The 24,509-nt window shown below is 47.6% G+C and overlaps 1 protein-coding gene across 2 annotated transcripts in view; it reads right to left on the bottom strand.

The window, feature by feature from the left end:
• sema6bb (sema domain, transmembrane domain (TM), and cytoplasmic domain, (semaphorin) 6Bb) overlaps positions 1-24,509 on the bottom strand; it is an 809,283-nt gene that overhangs the window by 92,468 nt on the left and 692,306 nt on the right. For both annotated transcript variants that reach the window (XM_072482724.1, XM_072482723.1), the window contains one exon: positions 1,997-2,128. In XM_072482724.1, coding sequence (XP_072338825.1) covers positions 1,997-2,128 — 132 coding nt within the window. The remainder of the gene's footprint in view (positions 1-1,996; positions 2,129-24,509) is intronic.

The raw sequence follows: 24,509 nt of genomic DNA, 5'->3' as shown, positions 1-24,509 counted from the left end.
TGGATAAAGACCTTAAATGCATCTGAAGACTTTCACAAGGCTAGTAAATTTAAGAATTATTTATCTTTTAAGAATAAAGCCCTTTCATTAATCACTGTATTAAAAATGTATTTAACTTATCATACACCATTACTTCAGGTCATGTGAAGTCAACAACTTGACAACAATTTAGCAATAGGATCCCAACTCCAGATTAGGCTCCCTCATGGTTATGAACTCCTGAGAGGTGCCGGGAATCACGTCTTGTAGAAAAACAGGTCTATCATGATGGGAATGACGGCGATCTGAATCCCCAACTCGCAATTGAGTGGGCAGGGTGTGACTGTTTCATGTGGGCTGGTTATCCACACCCTTAAGGTGGGCCCTAAGCCAGGTTTGAGATTCCAATCTTACTCAGAAAAGCCACTAGATTGTCTAAAATGGAGAAATGCTACACTAGTGCAGTGGGCAGTGCTCTCTGAGGTTCCTTCACAGTTGTGTTACTTGGTTAGAATCAAGTAAGCTATAATCTTTCTTTTTATTAATTCATGGGAAGTGAGTGTCGCTAGCAAGACCAGAAATTATTGCCTAACCCTTGAGAAGGTGATGGTGAGCCACCTTCTTTTTTAAAATAAATTTAGAGTCCCCAATTATTTTTTTTTCCAATTAAGGCGCAATTTAGCGTGGCCAGTCCACCTAACCTGCACATATTTGGGTTGTGAAAATGAAACCCACGCAGACGTGGAGAGAATGTGCAAACTCCAATCGGATAGTGACCCAGGGCCGGGATTCTAACCCGGGTCCTCAGCGCCGCAGTCCCAGTGCTAACCACTGCGCCACATGCCGCCCTTGTGAGCCACCTTCTTGCCCGGAATCCATGTGGTGTAGATACACCACAATTCTGCTAGGAAGGACATTCCAGAATTTTGACCAAGCGGCAAGTAAAGGAACAACTATAAGTTCCAAGTGAGGATGGAACATGGCTTGGAGGGGAAATCTGGGTGTGGTGGTGTTCCCATGCATCTGCTATCATTGTCCTTCTAGGTGGTAGAGATTGTGGGTTTGGAAGGTGCTGTTGAAGGAGGCTTGGTGAGTTGCTGCAATGCATTTTCTAGATGGTACACACGGTTGCTACTGTGCATCAATGGTGGAGTGAGTGAATGTTTATGGTGGAGAATGGGCCAATCAAGTGGGCTTTGGCCTGGATGGTGCCGAGCTTCATGAGGTTGTTGGAGCTGTGCTTAGCCAGGCAAGTGAAGAGTATTCCATCACATTCCTGATTGTGCCTTGTAGCTTTGGAGAGTCAGGTGATAAGTTACTCATCACAGAATTTCCAGCCTTTGACCTGCTCTTGTAGCCACAGTATTTATATGGCTCATCCAGTTCAGTTTCTGGTCAACGGTGACCCCCAGGATGTTGATAGTGGGGGAATTCAGTCAGTTATGCCATTTAATGTCAAGGAGAGATGGTTTGATTCTCTATTGTTGGAGATGGTCAATGACTGGCTCTTGTGTGGTGCCTAAGCCCGAATGCTGTCTGGGTCTTGCTGCATATGGAATTTTGGGGATAAGATGGTGGCATAATGGCAATGTTACTGGATGAGTAATCCAGGGGCCCAGGCTAATTCTCTGGGGACATGAATTCAAATCCCACAACAGCAGCTGGTGGAATTTAAAATACATTTATAAATTTGGAATTATAAACCAATCTCAGTCATGGTGACCACAAAACCACTGCCAATTGTCATAAAAGCTCATCTGGTGTCTTTTAGGAAAGGAAAATCTACTGTCCTTCCCTGGTCTGGCCTACACGTGACTTCAGACCCACAGCAATGTGGTTGACTCTCAAACGCCCACTGAAATTGCCCAGCAAGTCACTCAGTTGTATCAATCTAGTTGTGTTGAATTTTACTTTTGACAGCTCAGCGCTCACGATAAATAGAAAGCATTTTATTTGCAGCAATTTCGTCTCACCTTCAGGTGGACATATTTTAATGCATTGTGTGTTCTTGTCTTACCTTGGCTTTGGAACCAATTCCTCAGGAACTGGCGTCCATATAGACTCTGGAGATTTCTGCTCCTTGAAACGTCCATCAAAATTGCTGGAAATCTGCTCCATGTCGAAGGCACAGATGGCAGATCCCGGAATGCTTCAATAAACAGGAAAAGAAAATGCTGAGTCAGATCCTTGCTTAAAACCTTCTTCAATTATGTAGCCAGAGGCTAAATTAGGAGGAGTTGTCCAAAAATAAACTCTGGCCCCTTCTCTTGGCCCTTTGAAAACTGAGTTGGGTTGACTAAAAATTATGAAGAGATTGTCTTATCCCTCACCCCCTTAATTTCTGACAAGAAACTGGGTAAACACATGAGGGAGATAAGAATAGAACTTGATGCTAATTTGATTAAATGAAGATGTTTGGAGGGGGAGGCTTATGAAGAATAAACAATGTCACAAACCAACTCGGCCAAATGGCTGATACTGAGCTTAAGAACATAAGAAATAGGAGGAGTAGACCATATGGCCCCTCGAACCTGCTCTGCCAACTCCACTTTCCAGCCTGTTCCCCATATCCCTTTATTCCCCGAGAAATGAAAAACCTATCTATCTCAACCTTGAAAATACTCAACAACGGAGCATCAAGAGGCCTCTTGTGGAGAAAATTCCAAAGATTCATAACCCTTTGATTGAATCCCCTCGTCTCACTCCTAAATGATCCGCCCCTTATTCTGAGGTTGCGTTAGAGATTCCCAGTGTGTATCCAGTGTAGTCTCTTCACAATCTTGTGCACTTCGCTCACCCTTTTCATACTCCAAAGAGTTTAGAGGCTCAATTTCCTCCATTTCTCACGACAAATCACCCCTCTTATCCCAGGAATCTATCTAGTGAACATTTGCTGTATGGTCTCTAAAGCAAGTATAGCTTTCCTTGGATATTGAGGCTAAAATTGCACAAAGTACTCCAGGGGTTGTCTTACCAAAGACCTATACAATTGTAGCAAGACTTCCTTATTCCTGTAACTCCCCTTGCAATAAATGCCAACATGTTAGTTAGCTTCCAATTGCTTGCTGGATCTGAGCGCTAACATTCTCTGTTCCTTGTACAAGTACACACAAGTCTCTTTGACCATCAACATTTAAAAGTTTTGTGCCTTTTCAAAAAAATTCTCCTTTTCCATTCTCACTACCCAGATGAATAATTCACATATCCCCACATTAAACAACATCTGCAATCTTGTTGCCCACTCACGTAACCTATATTCCTCCACATCCTCTTTATGTCCTCCTCACAGCTTACATGAAAGTGAATAGATTTTACAGGTGGGCTTGTAAATTGGACCCTATGTAAAAGCCTGAAAAAAACCTATTTGCTTTGCTCTATTTATATTTATTTCCGCTGCATTCAATTGAGCTGCCTCCTGATGCGAAAAGTTGAAAGTGTGGTCATCGTCTGAGTGAATATAACCCATTTTCTAATTCACTTGACATCCTGGAAAGTGGAAGTTTATAAATGAAGAATTCAAACTTCTATTAGGATGCATCGAAAGACTAATGCGGTGGGTTGGGGGGGGGGGGGGGAAATAACATTCAAAAGCATTTATTTAGCTTGGCTATTAAATATTTAGCTCAGATAAAATCCAAATTAAGCCTCATTATGTAAACAGTGCTGTTGGGAGCAGGCTGCGTATTGTGTTATATTGAGAGAAGTCCAATTTATAAAGATGGGAAACCCTTGGCATATCAGCAAAGCAACCTGACTCTCTATCGAGCAGTTATAACGAAATCACAGCCTGTGTTGTGGACTCGAGCCAACAGCTAACTAGTGTAGCTCTGCCAGAAATGCCTTCACGTAGGGTTCTTAGCAGCCAACAAGGGAGGAATATTTATCTCATTCCTGTTGGCTGATTCTGAAATGTTAGAGATGTCGGATACTTTTATTTGGCTTTGTTCATGGATGTGCAAACGCTGTGAATGCACCAGCTTTCCTATTAAATGCAAAAAACCAAGTTACCGTTCCACGCGCCTGGTTGGGGTCCACCACATGCTGGAGGGGGGTCAGCCATTCCTGTCCATAAAACCTGGCTGTGTATGGTTGTGGGCAGAGGGGGTGGGGGCGGTGGGGAGGGGGTTGCGGCAGGGAACAGATGCATTGGGTTCATTATCATTTTGCAATTGCACTCTCTCTCTTTGCTACAAGTTCACCATCATGGATTAAACTACTCTCTGCACTTAAACCAATGTGAGTTGGTAATAAATGACGCAAAGCCGCTGAGAAGAGTTCCAGGGTCTGATTTAGCACACTGGGTTAAATAGCTGGCTTTTAAAGCAGACCAAGGCAGGCCAGCAGCACGGTTCAATTCCCGTACCAGCCTCCCCAAACAGGCGCCGGAATGTGGCAACTAGGGGCTTTTCACAGTAACTTAATTGAAGCCTACTTGTGACAATAAGCGATTTTCATTAAGTTCATTCTGAATGTATATCCTTCAGATCAGCAACGTCTCGAATATCCGCTCACCTGCTCAAAGACGTTCGTTTCTGTTCCTACCAGAATCACTTGGCCCCTAAATTCATTGCAGCTTTGATCCAGACATAGATTTGAAACCTAAATGCCAGAGGAAGGGTGCGAGTAGCTGTTCTTCATAGCAAGGCAGGATTGTGTTGATTCCAGCACCAGTGACTTGTAAGCTAACTGCAGTTAATGAGAGTCAACAGAGAAACCCTCCAATGGCAACAATCATACCTGCTCCAGGAAGACACTCGTTCTGGTCGGAGACCAAGCAGTGTAGGACGTTGATTTTGTTTTCCACATGTAGCCAAGCCAGCAAGGTCAAATGTGTTGTCTATCTTTTTTAAAATAAATTTAGAGTACCCAATCAATTTTTTCCAATTAAGGGGCAATTTAACATGGCCAATCCACCTACCCTGCACATCTTTGGGTTGTGGGGGCAAAACCCACGCAAACACGGGGAGAACGTGCAAACTCCACACAGACAGTGACCCGGGGCTGGGATCGAACCTGGGACCTCGGCGCCGTGAGGCAGCAATGCTGACCACTGCGCCACCGTGCTACCCCTTGTATTGCCTACCTTAAACTGACATGAGGTTCCTGCTTTAAACAAAGTGGTTCTTGGATCAATTCAGAAGGCATTAAGAATCACTTACTTGAATATTGTTGAAAGGAGAGACATGTTGCCAAAGCTGTTTGTCTTATACTCATCAGGACAAACACAAGAATGCCAAATTTCAAACAATCGCAACAATTTATATTGGAGGAAAAAAGGGTGCTGATTGGGTGATATGATGACTCAGATTAAATGAGGATTGTCATGGAGAAGGCAACCAGGAGCTATAAGCTCCCCGAGCTCAGGGCAATTTTTTGAAAAAGCTCAAAGCTTGCCTGTTGTTTACAGAGAATGGGTCCCTGCATGTGAAAGTATGTCGCCTTCCAGTAAATGAGCTTCATTGATAATCTTAAATCGATCGTCAGCGTAGATATTAGTGCACTCTTGATTATTTGAAAAGTGCTGTCCAATTGCTGAATCACATCGAACGGTAGACATAATTCATGGAATTTCATAGAATTTACAGTGCAGAAGAAGGCCATTCAGCCCATTGAGTCTGTCCTGGCCCTTGGAAAGAGTACCCAAGCCCACACCATCACTCTATCACTGTAACCCAGTAACCCCACCCAACCTTTTTGGACACGAAGGGCAATTTAGAATGGTCAATCCACCTAACCTGCACAACTTTGGACTGTGGGAGGAAACCGGAGCACCCGGAGGAAACCCACGCAGACACAGGGAGAAAGTGCAGGCTCCGGACAGTGACCCAAGCTGGGAATCGAACCTGGGACCCTGGAGCTGTGAAGCAACTGTGCTAACCACTATGCGGCCGTGCTGTCCAATTTGGAGCTGCCCATTTTGTGTTGGTTTCTGCAAGTGCGGTCTGGTCGAGTATGGTCTGCCCTCGCTACCTGTTACAAATAACCAAAGGAACATTCTGGGTGGGATTCTCTGATACGGAGGCTAAGCGTTGACGCTGTTGTAAATGCCGTCGCGTTTCTCAAAGGTATCAACATGGCTTCAGGAGCAGCAATTCTGACCCCTAAAGGGGGCCAGCACGGCACTGGAGTGACTCACGCCGCTCTAGCTGCCGTTCCCGGCGTCAGATAGGCGGCGCGGAGTTCGCGCAAGCATAGTGGGACCGGCGCCAACGCGTGCATGCGCAGTGGGACCGGCGCAATTGCCGCGCATGCGCGGTGACTCCCTTCTCCGCGCCGGCCCCGACGCAACATGACGTAGGGCTACAGGGGCCGGCGCGGAACAAAAGAGGCCCCCAGCTCGAGAGGCTGGCCTGCCGATTGGTAGGCCCCGATCGCGGGCCAGACCATAGCGGAGGCACCCCCTGGGGTTGGACCCCCAACCATGCCACGCCCAGATGCATCCACGCCGAAAGTCTCGCCGGCTAAGAGCAGGTGTGGACGGCTCCGGCAGGACTTGACTTTTTTTAGCGTGGCCGCCCGGCCCATCCCGGACCGAGACTCGCCGGGGAGGCCCCGCAGAGCGGCCCCCGACCGCGCCGGCGCCAATTCTCTGCTCTCCGGAGAATCGGTGGATGGATGCCGAGCGGCGTGGCCCGATTTGCGCCGGTCGCGGCAATTCTCCGGCCCGGCTCTGGGGTGAGAAAATCCCACCCTCTGTTTTATGCGATCAGTCAATCACAGGGACATATGGCCTATGTACCTGACATTCCATTCGCACTGAAATTCACACATGATGTCACTCAATTGTGTAGCAGGCACAATGTCTTCCTGGAATGATGACTTCAACCTGTTCGTGGAAAATACCACTCATATAGCCACCGCATAGTAGCAGTGTGAAATGGCTTGCTTAACCTGTTGATCAAATTTTTGAATTACTTTGCTCTTCCAGGGTCATTTGAGGTAGACCGAAGGTCTGAAATTGGTGGGCTTTGGCCCATTTGTGATTTGTGTGATGCACAGCAAACAGTGACCAGATCAGGACTGGCATTCGGGCAGCATAGTAGCATAGTGGTTAGCACTTTGGCTTCACAGCGCCAGGGTCTCAGGTTCGATTCCCGGCTTGGGTCACTGTCTGTGCGCAGTCTGCATGTTCTCCCAGTGTCTGCGTGGGTTTCGTCCGGGTGCTCCGGTTTCCTCCCACAGGTCCCAAAAGACGTGCTTGTTAGGTGAATTGGACATTCTAAATTCTCCGTCTGTGTACCCGAACAGGCCGGAATGTGGTGACTAGGGGCTTTTCACAGTAACTTCATTGCAGCGTTAAGCCTACTTGTAACAATAAAGATTATTATTATTGTCCTGCAGAATAGCTTTGGTGCACCCAATATCGGTGTCATGCGTTTGCACCTTTATTGTATTACCCAGGAGATTGGGGAGTCTCTTGTTTCACTGTTGCTTTCTCCATGGCAATGCCTCAGCTTATCAGAGTTGAGTTGTCAACCAATCAGCTCCTTTTTCTCTTGGCGTATAAATTGTCGCGATCGTTTGAAATTTGGCATTCTTGCATTTGTCCTGATATGTGTAAGATGAAAAGTTTCAGTGACATGTCTCTCTTTTCAGCAATATTCAAGTTCTGCGCTACCAAATGACAGTCAAACACTTTGTGTTGGACTGAAATCACCTGTGGGGTTGCAGATCCTCCCTCCTGAAGGACATTAAGTGGAGAAGTTGAGTTTTCCAAATAATTCATTTATTTTTAGAGCCATGACAAAAATAAATTGGTTTCTTGAAATCAACTTCAGAACTTGCCATATTAGATTTGAAGTTATTACCTTTAGGGTGCTCAACATGGTGATGTAGGAACAGGCAAGGCTATTCAGACATTCCAAGTATGTCATTTATTTAGATCTTGGCTGAGCTGTATCTTAAGGTCTTTGATCCGCATCCCTCGTTACCTCTAATAAAATCTGCCAATTTCAGATTTGAAATTTTTTATGGACCCAGTGTCCAGAGCCGTAACTACGACACAACCATAGTCATCACATTGCCATTCCTTTGGCAGTACCCCAGGCTGAACCATCTTCAATTGCTTTGTGCGCGAACCTCCCTGTGTCATGAGGCACTTTCTGATATGTAATTTTTCCAAGATGGAGGAGCCACATCTTACCCACCCTTTCCTCACAATGCACCCCTCGAACACCAGAAGATCCATTTCAGACTAACTGGGGTTAAGCAACGAATGCAAGCTTGTCAGCATCATGTAAAAGGTCATCAGAATAAAAAAGAGAGAGAGTCTGGCAGTTGCAATGTATAGAACGCTCGGAGTTCCGCGGAGGAAAACACAGAGACAAATTGCTAGTGTTCAAGGGATGAGAAATGAGCAAAGACTTGATAAACTGTCATTCTTTAGTCTTGGAAAACACTATCAGACAGGGCTTATTGAAGTATGTAAAACAAAAAAACCTTAAAGGATAAAGGAATAAATGGAGCTCAATATGTTCAAATGTAAGACCATAAGACGCAAGAGCAGAAGTAGGTCATTTGGCCCATCGAGCCTGCTCTGTCGTTCAATGAGATTATGACTGATCTGATATATCTGAAATATGCCAGGGCCACAGGGCAAAGAGGGGTGTGAAGGGCAGACTTCATTCGTACAGATGATGGGAAGGAGTTATTTACATTGCAAGAAAGGTTGAAACCAGCACATTGGATTCATTTAAGAAACAGTTAGATTCTGTAATGGAAAAAATGGTAGAATTGATCTTCTGGATGACAGTGTTAGATTAAGAGTAAACCAGGGCTAGCTACCGAGTGAATTGCGAGTAAGTGATGCTCATTGAAGCCAGCATTTAAGAGGTGAGTCTTTCGCCATTAGGGGGTTGCTTCTGGACAGGGAGAGAGTCCAGAAACAAAGAGTGGAGATGAGTATTTTCCAGTCCCGCCCGCCGTGGGTATTGTTGCGGGTGGGGCGGAAAATTTGACGGACCATTTAAAAGTTTGTACGGGCTGCAATTTCCGGTCTTGGGCGAGTTCGACTGGAAAACCCCGTCCATAGTATCACAATAAAACAGTTGTGAATCATCAGAATGTCTTCTGCTGCCTAATTCGGTAATTGGATATTTTAATGGTCACAGAGGAGTCAGGTACGAGAGTATAATGAAAACAATTTGTTGAAGCAAACTATTGACAGGTCACAATCCAGATCCTGGCCAGGTTCTCTCTCCCTGGGCTCCTATCAGGGTCGGCTTTTATGTCCGTAATCAATTACCTCAGGGAGGGAGTTCGTATTCCACAAGGCGTACGGGAAGGCTAATCGGTCCCTCCCGTAGGTCCCAAGAGGGTTATAACATCACTTTCCGCCAAAGTCTGAAGACCCACCTGAGGAAGGTGGAGTAGGAGGGTGCTTGCTCCTTGCCCGCGGCTGCACTTCCAGCGCCTGTGGAGTCGGAATGGGCAGATGTGTATTGCGCCAGGGAACACCGCTTTCTTGTTGACCGCCTGGAGTGTATCACTACTGGAGGATGATTCCTGGCCTGCTCAATGTAGAAACTTCCAATGCCTGGGTCTCCAAATTTGAGTCAATGACCTCTCGCAACTCTGTGTTGGACCCCCCCACCCCCACCCCAGGGGGGCGACGCCCTGAAGCTTGCTTGGGTGCGGCCGATGTGTTTAGAAGCTGTTTCCTCCGGAGTGGTGTAGAGCAATGCTGATTTCCTGCCCCTGAGGTGGTCAAAATATTCCTTCATTGTTCGTTCTTGCGTCCACACCTGGTAAGAGACTGGCAATGTTCGCCACACCATCGATCCAGGAACCCACTTGGTGCCGTCGCTGAAGTTCTAAACATGAACCGCATCACCTGGTCTGAACTGCCTGGTCTGTGCTCGCCCGTCCGGGCTACGCCCCGCTGTTCCTGATTCCGCCAATATCGGAAACATGAGGCTGAGGCAGGTCCTGAGATGTTGGCCCATTAACAGTTCTGCTGGTGTTACGCCAGTTACGGCATGCGGTGTGGTGCGACTGCAAAATAGAAATCCAGCCATCCATGTTCCCAGGGACTCCAGAGACTGTTTCTTCAGGCCCCTTTTAAAAGTTTGCACTGCCCTTTCAGCCAGCCCATTGAAGGATGGATGATATGGGGCTGTGTGGATGTACTCCATTGGCCTTCATGAAATCCCCGAACTCTTCGCTGGTAAAGGGGATACTGTTATCCATGACCAGCATCTCCGCAGTGCCATGAGTGCTAAAAGAGAGCCGGAGCTTCTCAATCGTCGCTCTCGATGTAGTGGAGGACATCTTATGGACCTCCAGCCACTTGGAATGTGCATCTACTAGAAGCAGGAACATGGATTCCTGGAAAGTCCCGGCAAAATCGGGGTGAAGACACGCCTAAGGCCGGACCGACCATTTCCATGGACGAAGTGACGTGGCAGGCGGGAGTTTCAGCTGCTCTTGGCACAGAACACACTGTTGAGCCAGCTGTTCTAGTTTTCCATCCAGGCCTGGCCACCACACGTAGCTACATAGAACATAGGACAGTACAGCACGGTACAGGCCCTTCAGCCCACGGTGTTGTGCCGACCATTTATCCTAATCTAAGATCAACCTGACCTACACCCCTTCAATTTACTGCTGTCCATGTGCCTGTACAAGAGTCGCTTAAATGTCCCTAATGACTCTGACTCCACCACCTCTGCTGGCAGTGCATTCCACACACCCACCACTCTCTGTGTAAAGAACCTGCCTCTGACAACTCCCCTATACCTTCCTCCAATCACCTTAAAATTATGTCCTCTTGTGACAGCCATTTTCACCCTGGGGAAAAGTCTCTGGCTATCCACTCTATCCACGCCTCTCATCACCTTGTACACCTCTATCAAGTCACCTCTCTGCCTTCTTCGCTCCAGTGAGAAAAGCCCTAACTCCTTCACCCTTTCTTCATAAGGCATGCCCTCTAGTCCAGGCAGCATCCTGGTAAATCTCCTCTGTACCCTTTCTAAAGCATCCACATCCTTCCTATAATGAGGTGACCAGAACTGGACACAATATTCCAAGTGTGGTCTAACTAGAGTTTTATAAAGCTGCAGCAAAACCTCACGGCTCTTAAACTCAATCCCTCTATTAATGAAAGCCATCACACTATTCGCCTTCTTAACAACCCTATCAACCTGGGTGGCAACTTAAAGGGATCTATGTACGTGGACCCCAAGATACCTCTGTTCCTCCACACTTCCAAGAATCCTGTCTTTAACCCTGTATTCAGCATTCAAATTCGACCTTCAAAAATGAATCACTTCACATTGATCAAGGTTGAACTCCATTTGCCACTTCTCAGCCCAGCTCTGCATCCTGTCAATGTCCTGTTGTAACCTGCAACAACTTGCAACACTATCTACAACTCCACCAACCTTCGTGTCATCGGCAAACTTACTAACCCACCCTTCCACTTCCTCATCCAAATCATTTATAAAAACTACAAAGAGCAGAGATCCCAGAACAGATCCTTGCGGGACACCACTGGTCACCGACCTCCAGGCGGAATACTTTCCATCCACTACCACTCGCTGTCTTCTTTCGGCCAACAAATTCTGTACCCAGACAGCCAAATTTCCCTGTATCCCATGCCCCCTAACTTTCTGAATGAGCCTACCATGGGGAACCTTATCAAATGCCTTACTGAAATCCATATACACCACTTTCACTGCCCAACCTTCATCAATGTGCCTCGTCACATCCTCAAAACTCCCAATAAAGTGACTGCTCCTTGCTTGTTTCTGACTTCCATCCATACTGACTCAGTAGACAAACCCTCCTCAACTACCCCCTTTTCTAAAGCTGTGGTGCACTCCCAAATTAACAGTGCCACTCCCCCTCCTCTTTTACCTCCCTCCCTATTCTTCTGAAAACATCTAAACCCCAGAACATCTAACAACCATTCCTGCCCCTGTGAAATCCATGTCTCCGTCGTGGCCACAACACTGTAGTTCCAAAGCACTGATCCATGCTCTAAGTTCATCTCCCTTATTCCTGACACTCCTTGCATTGAAACAGACACACTTTAACCCATTCCACTGAGTGCAACTTTGCCCTATAAACTGTCTATCCTTCCTCACAGACTTGCTGCATACTATTTCTGCCTGTTCAACAGCTCCCCTATCCTCTGATCCATTGCTCTGGTTCCCATTGCCCTGCCAAACTAGTTTAAACCCTCCCGAAGAGCTCTAGCAAACCTCCCACCCAGGATATTGGTGCCCCTCCAATTTAGGTGCAATCTGACCTTCATGTACAGGTCCCACCTTCACCAGAAGATACCCAATGATTCACATATCTGAAGCCTTCCCTCCTGCACCAGCCCTGTAGCCACGTGTTCAGCTGCACTTGCTCTCTGTTCCTTGTCTCACTTGCACGTGGCACCGGTAGCAATCCTGAGATCACTACTCTGCTTTTCCTGCTCTTTAGCTTCCAACCTAACTCCCAAAAATCACTTTTTAGATCCTCATCCCTTTTCTTAGCTATGTCGTTGGTGCCTATGTGCACAACGACTTCTGGTTGCTCCCCCTCCTCCTTAAGAATCCTGTAGACGCGATCCGAGACATCCCTGGCCCTGGCACCCGGGAGGCACCATACCTTCCGGGAGTCTCACTCGCAACCACAGAATCTCCTATCTATTCCCCTAACCATAGAGTCTCCTATCACTATTGTTTTCTGTTCTCCCCCCTTCCCTTCTGAGCCACAGAGCCAGACTCAGTGCCAGAGACCTGGCCGCTAGGGCCTTCCCCCGGTAGGTCGTCCCCCCCCCCCCGTCCCCCCCAACAGCATCCAAAACGGTATACTTGTTTTGAAGGGGAACGGCCACGAGGGATCCCTGAACTGTCTGCCCGTTCGTTTTCTTTCCCCTGACTGTAACCCAGCTACTCTTGTCCTGTACCTTGGGTGTGGCTACCTCCCTGTTACTCTTCTCTATTACCCCCTCTGCCTCCCGGATGATCCGAAGTTCATCCAGCTCCAGCTCCAGTTCCCTAACGCGGTCTCGGAGGAGCTGGAGTTTGGTGCACTTCCCGCAGGTATAGTCAGCGGGGATACCGGTGGTATCCCTCACCACCCACATCCTACAGGAGGAGCATGCAACTGCCCTAGCCTCCATCCCCTCTAACCTTACAGAATAAAACTGCCCTGTGGATCAACTGGAACTCCACCCTCCGACTCTGCTCCCAGTCGGCTGCACTTTCTGTAAACTCCCGGCTCCCTTCACGCTCTTTGAGGAAATGTAGGAAATGAAATGAAAGGTACACCTTACTCCCTCCTTACCTAACTCCCTCAGTCACTAAACTCTCACGAGAGCACTCAAATGCACCCAAATTCAGCACTCCCTCAGTCACCAAACTCTCACTATAGCACTCAAATGCACCTAAATTCAGCACTCAGTGCAAATAAAGTCTGCACTGTAGCTGGCTCACCTTTATACTTTGACTCTAGCCTCTGAAAACTGGCCTAATCCGATTAACTAATTAACAAGCTCCAGCTGCAAGTAGCTACCAGTAGAACCTTTGTTTAAAGCTGATTGAAAATTCACCTTCTTCTAAACCAAACAGCAACTTTTAAGTTAATTAACTAAATAAAAGAAAGACTAGACTTTATATAAAAATGAACCCTTAATATCCCTCAGTCACCAAACTCTCACAATACCACTCAAATGCACCCAAATTCAGTACTCAGTGCAAACAAAGTCAGCACTGTAGCTGGCTCACCTTTATATTGTGACTCTAGCCTCTGAAAACTGGCCAGCGTTTTCTTTTTTGAGACACGCGGGTGTCCGTTGTGTAGATTCCGTAGTATAGGGTCTCGGCCCTAGTGTGAGAACACAACGCGGAACTTCTACAGAAGAATGCCTTCCGCAACACTGAGCCCCAACATCTTGGCAGCAAGTCAGTGGGCTGCTTTCGCTGCTGATCTCCCAACAATACAACATGGCGGGCTTTTGACAATGAGGCATCCTATCGCTGATTTGGGTAATGATGACCAGCAAAGAATGCATGAATATCAGCGTGGTGATGACTTTGTCAGTTCTGGGAGGAGATGGGGTGTGTGTTGGCAGTGGGAGCCTGCTCAACACATCTGCATTCGCAATCTGCGTCCCTGGACGATTCTCGAATGTATATTTGTACACCACTAATAATAGGGCTCACCTTTGGATCATGGTGGACGCTATCAGTGGAATTGCCTTGTATTCTTTAAAGAGTCCCAGTAATGCTTGTGGTCCATCACGACAGTGAAGTGACGTACATATGCGTTCCGGTGAAACGTTTTCACCTTGAACACTACCGCCAAATCACCCTTTTCAATCGGAGTATAATTACGCTCTGCCGCAACCATTGTCCTGGATGCAAATGTGATCGGCCGTCGTCCACACGGTGTGACAACATGGCACCAATGCCATATTGCGAGGCATCGCACCTGGCCAACAACAGTTTTGCAGGGTTGTAATGGCATCAACTGTCTTTTTAGTCGGGGGGCAAAAGCTTTCTCCTGAGGTGCACTCCATGCCCCTCCTAGTACTTTTTCAGCAAAGCATGTAAGGGGGGAGGGGGGGGGGGCGCCAGGCAAATAATAAACTTTCAGTAATCATTTACGAGTCCTAAAAGGAGCACAGTTCAGTTGCATTTTTCGGATTGTGAGCTTGTTGAATCGCTCACACCTTCTCTTCCAAGGGATGCAATCCATTCCGGTTCTTGCAGTATCCCAAGTAGATAACTTCCTTGGCTTGGAAAACACACTTGCCCCTTGTGAGGCGTATGCCCATTTCAGAAAATTGGCGGAGGACCTCGGCTAAGTTGCTCAGATGCTCTGTGGCTCTGGTGATCAAAATGTTGTCCGAATAGACCGCCACCCACGGCAGCCTTCAGACGGTATTCTCCATGACACATTGAAAAGTGGCACAAGCTGATGACACTCCAAATGTCAGCCTTGTAGACCCGTAAAGGTCCCTGAGTGTATTAACAGTCACAATGTCTGGACTCTGCGTCCATCTCCAGCTACAGATGTGTGTGGCTCAAGTTGAGCTTAGTAAAGGAATGAGCCGCAGCTAATTTTGCAAACAAATCTTCAATTTTGGCCTTGGGCACCTGTCCTTATTCATGGTTAATTTATAGTCGCCGCACAGTCGAACAGTTTTGTCTGGCTGAAGTACTGGGATTACTGGCTCTGCCCAATCAGAAAACCGTAGCGGCCATATAATCCCGAGGCCCTCTAGTCGGCCGAATCCAGTCTCGACTTTCACCAGCAATGCGTAGGGGAACAGCTGGGCCCGGAGGTTTTTAGGCTGTGCTTCAGGGTCCACTTGTATTTTGACCATGGTTCCTTTGATCTTACCCAAGTCTGCTTGAAAAACCTTAGGGTACTTTCCCAACACCTCCGGTGCCCACCCGGAAGATTCGTTGCAGCCAGTCACGACCCAGTAGTCTCAATCCGGGGCCCTTCACTATAATCAATGGCAGCCGAATGGATTGCTGTCCAGAGGACACCGGGAGTCATCGTTGTCCCTGCTGTGATGAGGGGTTCCCCTGTATATGTTGCAAGTCTCACTGCTGTGTCTCGCAGACTCAACCTTTGCACCCTGGTCTTAATTTTCTGAAACATTTGCCTCCCGAAGACCGAAACTGTGGCTCCCGTGTCCAACTCCATCTCCAGCGGGTGCCTGTTCACTTGAACGGTGATCCGAATGGACCCAACTGTTGGCGCTGCGATGCAGTTCAATTGCATGCAGTCTTCATCCTCACGTTGGTCCACGTGGAAAGTCCAGGTTCTGGGCTGGCGCCTGCCTCGGGTAGGGTGGCAAGTGCCACAAGTGTCGCCCTCTACCGATTCGGAGAAGGGATCCGGCCTGGTTTTCAAGGCCCTAAACCCATGGACCCATCCTCGACAGTGCTCGGGCCAGGGTAGAGTCCCAGGAGGTGCCGTGCACCAGGATGGTGCGCATGCCATGCTGTTTACCTCCATCCTTGATGTCCCCTGGAGTTCCGGGATTCCTTGTCTGCACTTTCGCATGAGAGCGAGATCTCCACGGCTTTTTTAATGTCCAACAAGGGCTGAGTCGCCAGTTGTTCACTCCACATACTAGTCGGTCCCGCAGCATCTCAGGAAGTGCTGGACCACAGTTGTAGAATTCAGCTAATGTTCATAAGTGTATCAAGAACTCAGAAATAGACTCCCCTGGGATCCTGTCAACCGTATTGAAATGGTACCGCTGTACTATAGCCTATGGCTTGGGGTCATAGTGGTTCGGCATCAATGTTACCAGGTCTTCAAATATTGGAGTCGGGGCTGCGGGGTACGTCAGACTTTTTTTAACCACAGGTGGTCAGAAAGATCACTATCTGTTGTTCATCTCCGGCTATAGCATTAGCCTTAAGAAATACCACATACGCCCTGCGTATTGCGTCCAGTCATCCAGTCCTCCACACTTGTGTCGAACACATCGTATCTTAGAGCGTCATTTTTGAAATAATGCAAACCTTATTGTGGTACGAAGAGAGGAGGAGGCTGTGCTTCAAACTGTTAGCAGTGCCGAACGTAGCACCACTTTAACCTCATCGCCAATTTAGTGGTCACAGAGGAGTCAGGTATGCGAGTAAAACAAAAACAATTTATTGTTAAAGCAAACAATTTACAGGTCACAATCCAGATCCTAGCTGGGATTCTCTGCCTAAGCTCCTATGTGGGCCAACTTTTATGCCCGCAATTACCCAGCTGATGGGCCTCTGCCCCTCAGCGGTACCCTGCCATCAGTCAATGGCAGGTTTAATGAGGACAGCCGGGAAAACACACACACCGCGATCCCCCAACCACGCTACACCAGAAAAGCAACTCACCATGGCGTAACGTAGCTGTTGAAAGCCGATAGACCCCGCTCCCGGGATCTCCCTGGCTCGCAACACCTTGTGAGATTCAATGCAATCTCGCGAGACATTGCAAGGTGAATCGCGTCCACAATGGGTGGGATCACCAAATCTGCATATTAGAGCGAGGCAGTAAGCCTTACGCTAATGTGCAGATTCCCGATGAACCTGAAGCTTTGGGATTCAATCGGGCGAATGGCATTTGGTACTGGTCCCCACAAATTGTCTCGTGGGGGTCTCCAAGGAGATCGGAGGCCCCCAGTTGCATGGCTGTGTGTAGGGTGGTGCCCTGGCACTGCTGGAGCCACCTGGGTACCCTGGCAGTGCCAGCCTGAGATCCTGGCAGTGCCAGCCAGGTACCTTGGCAGTGCTACCTGGGTGCCAGTCTGGCACTGTCAAGGTGACCAGGTGGCACTGGCAGGGGCACTGCCAGGAAACATGTGATAAACGTGCTCGCTTGGGGACGTTATTTCCTTTTGCAAAGAACGCGCCCACAAATTTCACACACACACCATACATGACACATGCACTGCATACAAGACATATAATACACACCATTCACAACACACACACACTGCACACGCCATACATTGCACACATACACAATTCACGACACACAAACTATACACACATACTCGCACACATACTGCATACACCACACACAATACACTACACATAGACTAAACACACACATTGCACGCACCATACAGACACACACACTGCACACACCAGACACTACACACATACTACACACACACATGGCATACACCCTACAATACACACACGCGCACACACACATACTATACACTACACAGACTACACACATATACTCACTACACAGGCAGATGCACACTACGCACGCGCATAACAAACACACATGCTATGCACACACACAAACATGCATATACACACAGGCTACATAGACTACACATGTAAACGCACTGCACACACCATGCACTACACATACCCATACTACAAACAAACCACACACACACACTATACACACATACACATAAAATACAAACACACTATATATACACATGCACACACAAAACTACACATGCAGACTACACACAAAAAACATCACATACTACATATACACATCTTGAATATATATTTCTGCTAACTTAAAGTCATGGTTTGCTTGAAGAAATAATGAATTAGCGAGCAGTGCAATTAAGGAATTTTAATACTAAGGGGAAGATTCTTTTTGCAAGGCTTCAATTTAAATTCAGAGATAATTTGATTTAATAACTTTGAATAAAGATGAGTACGCAGTGCATATTAAACTAGCTTTGAGATGCGCCTGTCACAATTCAGATATCTTATTTTGTCACCATATGTAAATTATTGTGTCACAGTAATAAAGAAAAGAAGAGGAGAGCCAGTCATTGCTACTTGTTTGTTCAGCAACAGAAAATATCCTTTAACTGACCTCACGATATACCTACTCCCAGCAATAAGACCTTGCAGACTCAAAATGGATGGGTCAGGTTACACACTGATCCTCTTTAGCAACAGAATGATATATGGTGTGTTAAATGGTATAATGCTCCTCTTCTTATAAAATAGCTTATCATCTGACTTACCATGAGAAACACCATGGATGATTTGCTAGTATAATGTGACACTTATATAATGCAGTCACATCAGTCACAGCCTGACCACAGGACTCTGCAGAAAGCCAAAGAAAGAATGCACCCTCATGGTAGAAATGTTGACCTGCTCCACAGAACAATGATAATCAAATTTGTGAGCAAGAGATTTGTTCAACTTAATTGTGGAGAGTTAATTATGATCACACGCACTGTGAGTAATTACACTGTGTAGTGTGTTACTGGCAAAAGATATCTGGAAGTTCACAAATGTGACTCTCAGTAATGGGAAACATTAGCACGGTTCCTATCCCAAATACTATCCAGTGATCCCTGTTTGAAGTAGGGTTTTCAATCCCCTGGATTTTTTGGGAAACTCCAGGAAGTAAAGATTAATCGCTTGGACACTGATGTTACCAACATAAGGAGCAGGGTTTTATGATTGGGAAAAAAGTATCCCTTTGACCAGCTGGATTGATTGGAGGTATGAGGTCGTGTGATGAAACTGTGAGGGATATATCCATCCAGAGTAGGAAGGTGCGAGTAAGATGATCCTCGGTTGTGATGTCTTACAGGGACTCAATGCCTTGGTTCACAAGTGAATAATAGCTTATTGGACATGGTACTGGAAGCTGGTACTGTCAACCCATTTGGAATTGAATCCCAGCAGGAGCTGGCACATACAGGATATATAATTTTGGATGGTGGGCAAATACAATTACACAATATGTTCTGAGCTGTCAGCTGTGATTCAGTGGGTAACACTCCTGTCCCTGAGTCAAACAGTTTGGGGGTTCAAGACCCGCTTCAATCCAGAGCTCGACGACATAAAATCCAGACTGGCACCCCAGTGCAGCTCTGAGGGAGTGCACTGTTGGAGCTGCCCCCTTTTGGCTGAGATATTAAACCGAGACCCTCCTCTTGCTGCTCGACTGGATGCAAAAGATCCCATGGCACTATTTTGAAGTAGAAAGGGGAAGTTACCCCTGAGGCCCTGGCCAATATTTATCCCTCATTCTGCATGTTCTCCCTATGTCTGCGCGGGTTTCCTCCGGATGCTCCGGTTTCCTCCCACAAGTCTCGAAAGACGTGGACATTCTGAATTCTCCGTCTGTGAACCCGAACAGGCGCCGGAATGTGGCGACTAGGGGATTTTCACATTGCAGTCCTAATGTATGCCTACTTGTGACAATAATAAAGATTAACAAATTAAAATTAAATCCAAAATCACACCAAAACAAATGATCTGGTCATTATCACATTACTGTTTGCTGGAGCTTCCCGTGTGCACGTTAGCTGCCGTGTTTCCTACATTACAACAGTAAGTATGCTTCAAAAATAATTCATTGCCGGTAAAGCACTTTGAAACACCTGGTGGTCATGAAAGGCACTAGATAAATGTAAGTCTTATTTTCGTCTTGAAAATTGCAAATTCATCTTCCCTTTTCTTGCTTTGTGACAGCCTCATTAAAGCCACAACAACTAAGCTGCCTGCTGGCCTGAAGTTCAAGAAAAAAATAAGTTTGGTTGTGAGACTTTGTATTTTCTTTTTAAAATAATTTTAATGACTTTGTCTCTGCCCTAATCATAATGTAGTCTTGCAGAAAATAGTTGTTACAGCTGGGTGCTCATTACTTCTGGCTGATTCTGTACAGCCGGGCTGAAAGATGTAGCAGACAAGGTATAAAAAGAATCGCCTTGACAGTTAAGGGCATGCAGAGACTTAAATGAAACTCGGTGTCAAGGCTGATTAATTTCCCCCGTTGGTACACATCTTTCCTGTATCGAAATCTGTTTCCCACTGTCGCACTAATTGAAATCCGTTAATTTTAATGACTTTGTCTCTCTCCACACCTTGCTGCCAATAAAACAAGTTTGACAGGTATATGTACTTGAACATATGACTATTGTAATAAAGAAAGATCAATTGAAGCCTCTATTACCTTGTTCAACAGCTAATAAGGTAGGAACACTGGGAGCTGCAGCAATTTGAAATGCTGTCATTGTGTTGATTGCAAGTTGGGGGTTCAGGATGTAAAAACACTTAATTAATGCTCAGATGAATACACTGTATTCACAAGGTACAACTCCTCGCTGCAAAATATTTTGACCTGTTTGCCTTCTTTATATGCTGGCTAAAAATGCACCTAATTAGCTTTTATCATTTATTTTCTACCACTAATTTTCACCTCTCCCTCCTTTCAGGCTCATACTGAATTACAGGCCCATGGACATCACTTGACCTCCACCCTTCATGCAGGAAGCTCCCAGTTTGCTCACCAATCTTTGCTCAATTAGTGTAGCTGGAGCAGGACTGCTAAAATTGGCTACAGGCTGTGAATAACCTGCTAATAATGCTCACTATAAGAAAGAAAGCAAGAAGGAACAAATGCAAGAAAGGGAGAAATAAGGAAAGAATACATTTGCAGTAGGCCTCAGAGCTCTGCACATCCAATCAGCACTGTAGTACTGTTGCTATATAGACAAAAGCAGTGGTCAATTTGTGCCCAGCAAGTTCTCATAAACAGCAGCCAGCTGGTCGAAGGAGGAGACGAAGCTGTTGTAATATGTGTGTTGTGTTACGCTGCTTCGGATAAGACAGGCTGCTACTTGAAATAGTTGAAATTTCTGCTTGAATGATCGCCTGTTGGCACTAAGATTGCTGGTGGTCCTGAGCTGATGAGGAGCCTGAATCTTGCCCATGGTGCCTGTATTCAGTAGCTGGTTGTCACGGATCTTGCTGAGGTGAACTAAATAGATTGAACTGTCACTCCTGGTATCATGTTGTGTTATGCTGCTTCGGATAAGACAGGCTGCTACTTGATGCAGTCTTAACTAAAGGATGCTCCAGACTCTGAAATGAGTTCAACGTGTTTATTGAACTATTAACACAGTTCTCAAATGCGTTCGACTCTCTGCTAATCTAACTGTAGTAACTCAGTCTAACTGTACCAGCTTGCTCTAAGCCACGTGCTGGGGTGTGATGCTGCTGATCAACCCTGTCGAACTCTCTAGATGTCTGTCTGTGGAAAGAGACAGGGAGCGGAATTCTCCCCCCCCCCCCCCCCCCCCACGCCGGGAGGGAGAATTGCCTGGGCGCTGCGCGAGTCCCGCCATGCCGTCCGACGCCCGCATGCGATTCCCCCCCCCAAACCGGCGCGGCGCGAATCACGGCTTGCCGCTGAGAGAATCGCCGCTTGACGTTGGTAATGGGCGAGCGGCGATTCTCCGGCCCGGATGGGCCGAGCAGCTGCCCAACACAACAGGTTCACGCCGGCGCCATCCACACCTGGTCGCTGCCGGCGGGAACAGCGCAGGAATGCAGGGGTGGGCAGCCTTTGGTGGGGTTCCTGCACCGGGGGGGGGCTCAAAAGGGGTCTGGCCCGCGATCGGTGTCCACCGATTGGCGGGCCAGCCTCTCGGAAGGAGGACCTCCTTTCCTCCACTGCCCCGCAAGATCGATCCGCCATCTTCTTGCGGGGCGGCCGCGGGGAGGACGGCAACCGTGCATGCGCGGGTTGGCACCAGCCGACGCGCGCATGTGCGGATGACGTCATTTACGCGCCGCTGCTTTTACACGGCGCCAAGGCCCGGCATGCGTAAATGAAGAGGCACCGCTCCTAGCCCCCCGGGGGTGGGAGAATAGGGGGCTGGGAACGGCCTCCGACACCGGAGTGAAACACTCCGGTTTTCACTCCGACGTTGGGACTTAGTCTCCCGATGGGAGAATTGCGCCCAGGGTGTGAGTGCCTCATCCCTTTTATAGTGTTTATGTCATGCCCCCTTGTGGTGATGCTACCTCTGAGTGTCCTGACTGCCCATTGGTTGTATCCTATTCTGAGTGTTCATTGGTTGCATGTTTGCATATCATCACATCTCCCCCCCCCCTTTTTAAAAAAAATGTATACACATGTGAATGTGTCTGTCTAACGTGACTGACTGAGGAATACAGAATAGAACAAACAAAACAAATGCTCATAAGTCCAGTCTCTGAGGCTTGCGTCTGATCTTCGTCGACCGCCGGAGAGGTGGTGGAGGGGATGACGGTGTCTTGACAGGCGAGTGGGAGGCACGACGGGTGGCCTTGTGGTTCGAGGTGTCTGGAGGTGGCAATTCGACATGTGGAAATGGAGGGGAAAGTGGCTGTGGGCAAGCAACTTTTCGCAGTGCCCTTCGATTCCTTCGCACAATGGAGCCATCAGCCATACGTATGACATAGGATCTGGGCGCGGTCTGTCGAACAAAGACAGCCGGAACAGACCACCCACCATCCAGTATCTTGATCCTGACCGTGTCTGCCGGGGATAGCACGTCCAGATCGGTGGCATGTGCATCATAGCCCTGCTTCAGGCTGTCACGAAGCTGCTGCATCTTCTGCAGCACCGGGAGGTGATCAAGATTGGGCAGGTGAATGGCTGGAAGTGTCATCCGCAGGTCCCTGTTCATCAGCAGTTGAGCTGGCGACATGCCAGTGGACAAGGGAGTCGCCCAGTACGCAAGTAGTGCAAGGTGTATGTCGAAAGCGGAGTCTGAGGCCTTGCGGATGGGCAGCTTAACAATGTGCACCCCTTTTTCGACATTGCCATTGGACTGCGGATAGTGCGGACTGGAGGTGACATGCCTGAAATTGTAGCTCTTGGCAAACCTGGACCATTCTCGACTGTGGAAACACATGCCATTGTCGCACATGATGGTGTTTGGGATGCCATGCCGTGAGAGTGTCTCTTTACACGTTTTGATGACAGTCTGTGAGGTGAGGTCTGGAAGCTTCAGGATAGCAGGATACCAGGAGTGACAATTCACAACATGATACCAGGAGTGACAGTTCAATCTATTTAGTTCACCTCAGGATAGTTCAAAACGTAATCGATGATTAAGATATAGTCGCGACCATTCGCGTGGAATAGCTCAATGCCAACCTTGGACCACGGAGAGGTTTCTAGGTAATGTGGCTGGAGCGTCTCCTTGCTCTGCACTGGTTGGAACCTCTGACGGTTTTGCAGTTCAGGGCCATGATGTCCTGGTTGATGCCGAGCCAGTAGACAGCTTGCCGGGCCCTGCGTCTGCACTATTCTACGCCCAGGTGTCCCTCATGAATCTGCTGCAGCACCATGCTCTGGAGACGTAGCGGGATGACTATCCTGTCCAGCTTGAGCAGGATGCCGTCGATCAGCGTCAGGTCGTCCTTGAGAATTGAGGGCATTGCCCTTTCTGCCAGCCGCTGCTGAGGTTGTGGATGACTTGCTGTAACAGGGGTCTCTTCTCGGATGAGAACGATCTTCTCATCTGTTGCCGGGAGAGTGCTTGCACACAGTTGTACCTGCAATTCAATGTGCTGGATGATCTCCAGTGGTTCACTGGGTGAGTTGACAGAGCGGGACAATGCATCGGCGAGGTGTGAACACCAAATTGAAATCATACCTCCGGAGTTTGAGCAGAATTCTCTGCAAACGAGGCGTCATGTCATTCAGTCCTTTTGGATGATGTGGACCAGAGGCCTATGATCCGTCTCAACAGTAAATGTTGGCAAGCCGTAGACATAATCATGAAAATGGAGGGTGAGAAGACCTAAACACTCCTTCTCAATCTGCGCATATCTGGTCTCAGTGGGTGTCATTGCCCGTGACGTGTATGCTACTGGTACCCAGAATGAGTGTCGTCTCTTTGAAGCAACACCGCCCCAATGCCATCCTGACTCTCATCTGTGGATATCTTGGTCTCTCGGTCTGGGTCAAAGAATGCAAGGACGGGTGCGCCTTCCACTCAAAGGCTGTTGATTTTTTTTATCAGGTTGCGTAGGGCCGTGGTGTGTGTGTGGCCAAATTCGGGATCAACTTGCCAAGGAAATTGACCATTCCCAGGAAGCGCAGTACTGCTTTCTTGTCCTTGGGGACTTTCATTGCCTCGATGGCTTTAATTTTGTCTGTGTCCGGGCGCACACCGTGTTGCGGAATCTGATCGCCCAGGAACTTCAGCGTGGATGTCCCAAAACAGCACTTGGACCTGTTTAGCTTGAGGCCATGTTCATGTATGCGTCGGAATACTTTCTTGAGTCGCGACACATGTT

Source organism: Scyliorhinus torazame, chromosome 18 (assembly GCF_047496885.1).
Source record: "Scyliorhinus torazame isolate Kashiwa2021f chromosome 18, sScyTor2.1, whole genome shotgun sequence".
NCBI lineage: Eukaryota > Metazoa > Chordata > Chondrichthyes > Carcharhiniformes > Scyliorhinidae > Scyliorhinus > Scyliorhinus torazame.
Note: the sequence above shows the minus strand (reverse complement) of the source record. Positions and strands in the feature narration are given on the sequence as shown.